The 7,954-nt window shown below is 42.3% G+C and overlaps 2 protein-coding genes across 19 annotated transcripts in view; one reads left to right on the top strand and one right to left on the bottom strand.

The window, feature by feature from the left end:
* LOC147020629 (papilin-like) overlaps positions 1-1,526 on the top strand; it is a 210,456-nt gene extending 208,930 nt beyond the window's left edge. For 7 of the 11 annotated variants that reach the window (XM_085896135.1, XM_085896136.1, XM_085896142.1 and 4 more), the window contains one exon: positions 199-1,526. In XM_085896135.1, coding sequence (XP_085752261.1) covers positions 199-380 — 182 coding nt within the window. In that variant the 3' untranslated portion in view covers positions 381-1,526. The other 4 variants (XR_015061900.1, XM_085896144.1, XM_085896143.1 and 1 more) reach the window with 3 other exon arrangements.
* NUMB (NUMB endocytic adaptor protein) overlaps positions 1,501-7,954 on the bottom strand; it is an 81,401-nt gene continuing 74,947 nt past the window's right edge. For 7 of the 8 annotated variants that reach the window (XM_085896152.1, XM_085896153.1, XM_085896147.1 and 4 more), the window contains 2 exons: positions 3,339-3,458; positions 1,501-3,157 (listed from right to left, as the gene is read on the bottom strand). In XM_085896152.1, the coding sequence (XP_085752278.1) occupies positions 2,589-3,157; positions 3,339-3,458 (689 nt within the window). In that variant the 3' untranslated portion in view covers positions 1,501-2,588. The remainder of the gene's footprint in view (positions 3,158-3,338; positions 3,459-7,954) is intronic. The other variant, XM_085896154.1, reaches the window with a different exon arrangement.

Here is a 7,954-nt window from a genome sequence, read left to right as displayed (position 1 = left end):
TCGAGGGAAAGGGGGTGGGAAGAGCAGCAGGGTGACCCTTTCAAACTCGGTGACAGCAAACACATGTTTAAACGCAAGTGTTTTTCATTATTTTTGCTTTCAAGCAACAATGCAAATGGCTAGAAATTTGCATGTGGGCGCTTCTGCTTAGCACTCAGTGGTTCTTCCTTTCCTCCCTTCCTGCCACGGTGCTTTCAGCCCCCACACATAACATGACGAGTCCCGGCGGTCTGTTGCCTTTTCTGGCGTGGGGCGAGCATGCTGGCTGTGTGGACCGACTTGATCTGGCAAACTGCAAGCTGATTGTGCAGGCAAAGCTCTGCGACAATCATTACTTCACTCTGTTCTGCTGCCACAGCTGCGCCAGGCCGCAGAGCTAGGCACATGCATCCACGACCCCCTGACCCTTCCTTTGCTTGATCCACAAATATCAATGTCTGCCAAATGTTCACCAATCTTTACGGCCATTCAAGTACCCAATGCCACAATATGGATGAAAATAAAGTTTTAACTTTAGTGCTTTTTACTTGTCCCATTTCTAATCAGAATTATACCCAGTCGTGCAAACATGCGATTCGCTTCTCCTTTTTAAACCGTACGACAGGATAGTTACCTGGGCATGTCTTTCTCCTCAACACTGGTGCTCTGTGCTCGAGTAGTGCTTGCTGGTCATTCATTGAACAGCAGCTGTTACCGAGTTGCTTTATGCTGATTCGATAGACTGCAACACCGACACAACAAAACCCAACAGAGAAGTGGAAAAAAAACAAAACAAAACCTTTATTACACGACTAGAGACGTAAGGACTTGACAAAGCCACGCAGTCTCTCCTATTGCAGATGATCTCTTAAGTGACCGGTGAGGATATTTAGTGCAGTTTAAGTGGTTTTACTTTTGATAGAAAATGCTTATAAAGATTAAAAGCTGAAACACTCAAAGATTCCAAAATAGTGATTGTACCACAAACGGCATTGCCAGTTAAACGTATGCGATACATAAGGACTTCATATTAAAATATATAAATGTTAACTTTACCGAAATACAAATTCATTAACTGGCTACATCTCAAAAAGAAACACAGCTGTTGCAAATGTTTTGCATGTGTACATATACAGCAGGGAGGCATTGAAGCAAATCAGAGGTTATGATGGGGTCGCCAGAGACACTCCCCCCCTCAAAAATGATGCTCTGATGGATCATTCGAATACCTCGACCAAACATGCTCCAAACAATTTACAGTAGCGACGCAAACCTCTTCTTTTTTGGCGTTTTAACGTTACGTGTACAAATGGCGCGACTTTTGGCATTATATCGGTCAAATCTGATGACACTTTAATGGGGTGGGTGGTGGGGGAGATGTATTGCCACGAGGATGTGGCGATCATTAAGAAACATGGAAAAAAGAACTGTGATAAATATTTCAGCAGAATGAAGATGAAGTTGTAAGCTGCATCTTCTGGAAACGATAACGGCACATCCGTAGTGAACAAAAAAAAAAAAAAATACAGTATTATCCCCTTTTGAAATCCTTTAAAGTTCCTCCTGAGCAAAACATTCCCAGCAAGCTTATCGTATTTTAACAAGAGCGACAGATTCCGGGACCAAGAAATCCTGGGAATGTTCAATATAAAATAATAAATGACGAGCAGCATATTTGCAGAAGAACAATGGAACATTGTTCAAATGCTCTTCTTCACCAAAACATCCCATTCTTCGTCGACTCATTCACTTAGCAAAACCCCCTTTTAAAAAGGTTAAACTAATTTCATGAAAATGAAGCTCGATCGATCGGGGGAAAGAAAACAGTGCGTTGACAAATTTGGTCAATGATTGGAAGTTTTGAGGTTACCCCCAGCGCAAGAACGATGCACGGGCACGACGCTCGACAAGGTGCCACGCCACGGGAGCGGCGAGCAACGACAAACCGTTTTTGTTTTGTTTTGCAAGTACGTGACGATGCCTGAAGCTCGGGAGTAGAATGAACCATCCCATATTTACCTGCAACTGTTAAAAACTACCTCCTCACTTGTGAACAGAAGAAATTTTAACTGGCAACCGATATTTGGCTCTTGTCCAGCCAGTCACGTAGTGTTATACCTTGAAGCATTGGGAAATGACCTATTTTATACCCTCGAGCGACAGTCGTAATTCCAACGAAAGACCGATATAGTTTTCACACTGCGGTGGTCAATATAATTTGAAAGCGAGAAAACAAAAATCAACCGGCGAAAATTATGTGTGGAATCTACAAGCGTCGCAACACTTCCCAACTGCAAACGTAGTTTGTGACCTCGAGAAGGTTCGAGGTGAGAGAAAAGCAGGTTGAAGTTTTTTGTTTTTTTGATATGTGTTACAATGTTTTGTTAACTGACACTACCTGTTTCTTGTGCAAATAATGTAATAATAAAATCTGGGGAAAGCAGCACAATGGCTAATTGGGGAGGGGGAGGGGGGGGACAAACTGTAATGCAAAGAGGTTATAAGAATATGTTGAAGCAACAAGAAAATGCAGAGATAAACAAATAATTATATATTTTAGTCCTTCTGGTTATTTTGTATGAAAACATGGAGATGCAGCAATGCAACAATCAGATGCGGATCTCAAACGTTTTCTGAACATCACTGCAGAAGGGATTGGTGGGAGATGGAGTAGCACGAGGTGATGGTGGAGCGATAGCGTGCCTGTGCCGGTTCTCCAATGAAGCCCACTGTGCCTCAAATTTGGCGTCACTGGTACCTACGGTACCATTGGCCAGTGTGGTTGTTCCTTTACGCCCACCGGCGAATGGCAACGAGAGAGCAGAGAGTTGCACGTTGCGAGTTGCCTTTGCTGCAGCCGTGCCGAATGGTCGGGCGGTGACGTGCGAGGCTGGTGGTCCGACAACGGATGACGCAACGGGAGTGGCTTGCGTCATCGTTCCATTTTGAACACCAGCGGCAACAACGGAAGCTTGCTGGAAAGAAAATTGTGGTGGCTGGGGTAAAAACACGGCACTGGGGCTGGCGGATGCAGAAGGGAATGGCACAGGCCCCTGGGTCGATTTGGAAACTTGCTCAAGCCAGCGCTCGGCTTCAGATTGTGTTCGACGATGCCCAGTGTGAAGGACACCACGAGATGCTGCGACAGAGTTTGTAAACGGAGTTCCAACGATATTACCTAAATCGGCACAAAATTGGGATGGAAGAGGGCAAAGGGGGGGTTGACAATAAAAGGTGGACAAACATCAGGCATCAGTTGATGTCGTCATAATTAGAAAGTGAATTTAAAAATGACATTTCTAAAGAGCGAATTCTAAGTTGTTTAATTGAAAAGCTCGAAGCAACAAGCATTTGGGTACCTATTGGAATAGAATGAGCAGAAGGTGCATTCAGCCAGGGGTTGGTCTCTCTTATGGTGAGTGAGGGGGTAGGGTTACTGGCAAGCATGGTGTTGCCAGTAGCAGAAGGCAGTTGCTGAGCTGGGAAGCATTACAAAAAGAAACGAGGAAAGGAGGGGGGTAAAGACGGGGGGTGCAGTCTGATGAAACAGCTGCAAGATCTACACATAGCTTTTGTTCCAAATTCAAGAAATTCTCAGGAGATAAAATGCAATCGTGGTAGCAATCCCGCCACATCGAGTTTTTACCATGTTTCGGCTAAAAGGCTCTGCATAAAACAATTTCCCATTTTCTTTGCACCAGTTCCTTTATATCATGCTTGGCAGGTGCTTTATGACAAAGACCTGTTGCATTATGGATAGATACGGAGCTGTAACCCTTTTTGTATCATCCCATGCTGACCGATTTACCATCATCCTGGTGGGTTACCAAGCAAGACCAATGTCATTTCTCATCGAAAATCTTAAATAAGCCTTTTTTAAAACCTTAAAATATGATATTAATAATAATGATTATTATAATAATAATAGAGTTCGCCTGTTTATATCCAAGCGAAGATACATTAGGAAGCTGTAACACTCGTGTTGAATTTACATCCTGTTACGTATGTAATTATTACAAAACAATTTATCTTTCATTGCTATTCAACACGAGAGAGCTCAGTTAATATTTCTGTCATCTCTGAGCCAACTTATTGCGGCTTTGATTTCCAACGGAGTTGAATCCAACAAAACGACTTTCTGGTGTATTGCCAACAACGTGGGCTGGCAGGATGGCCGAGAGGTACGCACACTCACCTCTGAGCTGGCTAGTCTGGGTTTGAATCTCGGCTCGGCTACAAACTGTCATCCTGGTCTCGCAGGCAGAGCAAGGCATCAGTGAGTGTGCTGTCCCTCGAATGTCCATTAAACTGGGCATCGCGGATGCCAGCATTAGTTGGTGGACATTATTGATGCCATGGTATCCTTCATGAAGAGGTGTTGAGCTACCGTGGACACCATGAGTAAATTACAAATTCCTGGTCTAACCAACAGAGGGCATTACATCAGTAGGACAGCCGCACCTTTAGCCAGCAATACCACTTGCAGCAGCCCACAATGTACATTATACCTTGATAGCAGAAGTTCGAGGGAAAATACCACGACATAAAAAAGGGAAGAGTTTTATTCTTGAGTTTGTTGAAAGAATTCAAGTGGGAGGTTATACATTTCTTAACAGCAATTTCTTTTTTTTTTACTGGTGTAATCGAGGCAGTGGTGTGTTGCTTATACACTACCCGGGTTCAACTGTTTTTTTGGGGGGTCCGATTGAAAAAAAATTTTCCCCGTAATTTGGATTAATTTGAAGGAACTTTTACAGAACTTTCTCTCTCCGAGGAGCGTTTCCGTGTTTCAGGGTGGGGCAAACATTCAGCAATAACCCATTATATATACATATATATATATACATATATATATATATATATATACATATATATACATATACATATACATTGTCGGACCCCGCAATTCGCAGCGGGATACCTTCCTGAAAAAAAAAAGGCATGAATGTTGGGGTCAAATTTATGATTTTTGTCAAGGTCTGAGGAGAGGGGAGAGGCTGCTGCCTGTCTGTCAGACAGTCCAGTCAAATTAGTATCTTCACCCACCACGAATTGGAAAAGAATCATTTCCACTGCAGTGCATTTCAGTAAGACCCCCTAATCACCATACTAAAAGTCCTAAAAAAATCCTAGCATGGGAAAGTAGTGTAATTTGCATAATATGAAAATTAGCTTCCGCCATAAGAGAAAATTCATATTTTCGCTATAACTTTGCGTCTAAGTTCCCAATTGAAGCAAACCAAGTGTCCAAACCCATGTTTTCAAGGTCAAGGAACATGATAGGCACATTTGCAAATTAATATTTTAAACATAATTTGCATATTATGCAAATTTGTTTCAGGAATTAGAGAAATTACTAATTTTCACTATTATTTTCCATATAAGGAACAAGTATCCAAACCCATATTATGAATACAACTTGCATAACATATGCATGTTAACTTTTAGCAATTAGAGAAAATCAAAAATGTCAGATAACTTTGCATCCGTGTGCCTGATACAAACAATAAAGTCATATAAAAGCAAGTATGAAAAATTAACTAAAAGAGCAACAAGTAATACCTGAAATACTTAAAGTGGTGACACCCAATCTAGACGATCAGATACATTTAACACAGGTTTTCACTGCTAATCGGTAATGTGGTTAGTGTTCTTAATGAATTTTCAGGTAACATGTCAATCAGTATCACTGCCATCATCTATCTCCACCCGAGATGAATTAGCACAACTTACACCTTTACACACCCCACACATCCATGTACAGTCAATGGGGATACGCTTGCAGGTGCATCTGCTGGTGCTACACCTGGTCTTGCAGTTACACCTGAATATCTTGGTCAACTTCTCTGGTGCAGCGGGAGATGTGTCTGCATCACACCTGACCATGCTGGCCTCTTCAGACGAAGGACAAATGCCACTTCCCACAGAAGATCGATGTGATATGTTGGATCGTGCACTTCCATTGCCTGCAGTTCTTTATACGTCAATGGATTACGTCCTGTGTGCTGAGATTTGAAAATTTTGATGTTGATCCTTCCCACTTTTATGATGTCATCTGTTGTCACTGATACTCTAGGTACAGGTTTACTAAGCAGCTTTCCCAGTGTGAAAGTGGAAATAATCCCCATTCCATGGAATGCTCCAAAGCCATCAAGAGTTGTTATATTGTGCTCAACATTGTCACCAACATGCTGAATGAACTCTCCAGATCCAGGCTCAGGCAACTCTGCCCCTTGTGCAAGAGCGGCACTTTTCTCGAACTTCCGCACTTCAGAATAGGAACAACTGAAGCCGTGTTGATGAAGAGTATCTATGATGAACCGGGATGAAAACTGATGATGCATTTCATTTGCTAGTCCAAATTGCAATGGGGCTAGAATGACTCTTGGCCTTGTTGCTTGCATTATAGCTTGTCCAATTGATGCTACCTTCAGATCAGTGTTTTTGCCAACGAACAAACCTTGCAACAACATCAGTAGTGACTGTGGAATGAACTGCACAGCTGCTTCTGTTGATGACATCTGTTCTCTGGTTGGATATACATCATTAGAAGAGTCAACTGCCTTTTTGTCACTCTTGATAAGCTTTGCAACTGTGTTTATCATTCGTATTTTCTCAATATTGGGGTCCTCTTTCTTCTGTTCCTTGTAAAAGTCATGGAGAATATTTGCTGCTGTTCGTCTAAAAAGTTACAACATTTGACTTCCCATCCAGCTCGGTTATAATGATATTGTCACCAAAATGTTCCATGAGTTTACTCTTCATATGTGTAAAGCCATAAGATGCAAACTCTGAACCCAAAAGACCTGTCTCCATTTTCTCAATCAAGTCTGTTATTACAATCTGTTCATCATTTTCCTCCACGTCCTTTGCAACCAACAAGAATGCTTCATATCTTTCTGCTTCTTTGGGTCTGCCAAGCCTTTGTTTCTTTGCAACACTACCTAGTCCAGAGGAATGTTGCTGTGGAACCTGCTTCCCAGTCCTGAAGTTGACATTACAGCTTTGATGCTAAACTGCATCGGCTGCGATTAGGTCTTGAGCATATGCAATTCTGCCTGAAAGAAGCGTAGACCATTCATCTTTCCTTTGTGCACACGAATGCAAGACAATATTTTGGAATGATGTGGTTCTTACAGGATAGACATCCATGCCATCACGCTTTTTCTCATTGTAAGTAGCTGGTTCACCGCAAAACAAACAGTGCTTTTCCAAACTGAACGTTGGCGTTTCTGAACGAAGGATACACAGTGAGGGCTGATCTTGTTCAGTTACTTTTTACTGTGCCTTTGCAATCGTCTGTGGATGAGTGAAAACCCGTCGGCATTCTGTGTGTACTCGCTGACCTTTGAGTAAATATACTACTTCCTTGCTGCTCACTGGCCCTGTTGATACTCTCGCTCCCCTTTTCTCGTAGGATTGCAGTATCCTGACCATCTTCTAAACTCTTCTCGCAGAAAACACACTCAGCCATAGCAATCTGTAATTCATGAAATAACAGAGCAGAAACAATACAAGTTAGGGTTAGGGTTACGGTTCAATCGGATACAGTACTTAGATGCAAAGTTATAGTGAAAATCTGAATTTTCTCTTATGGCGGAAGTGAATTTGCATATTATGCAAATTAAACTACTTTCCCATGCTGGGATTTTTTCGGACTTTTAGTATGGTGATTAGCGGGTCTTACCGAAATGCACTGCAGTGGAAACAATTATTTTGCAATTAGTGGTGGGTTACTCCCTCAAATTTGCTACATTGACTGGACGAAGAAGGATGAGAGATGTCACGGCAGAGAGTGGAGTCATCAGCAAAGAGATAGAGGATTTTCCAGAGAGACAGTGAGATCATCGATGAGGATCAGGAATAATATGGGGCTGAGAACACTGCCTTGGGGTACTCCAGCCATGACAGGGAGGAGTAGATAAAAGGGTTCCGTTGAGAGCCACAAGTTGACTTGGAGAGGGGAGGAAGATAG

Source organism: Eptatretus burgeri, chromosome 9 (assembly GCF_056783735.1).
Source record: "Eptatretus burgeri isolate ZD-2024b chromosome 9, Ebu_testis_v1, whole genome shotgun sequence".
In the NCBI taxonomy this organism is placed as follows: domain Eukaryota; kingdom Metazoa; phylum Chordata; class Myxini; order Myxiniformes; family Myxinidae; genus Eptatretus; species Eptatretus burgeri.
Note: the sequence above shows the minus strand (reverse complement) of the source record. Positions and strands in the feature narration are given on the sequence as shown.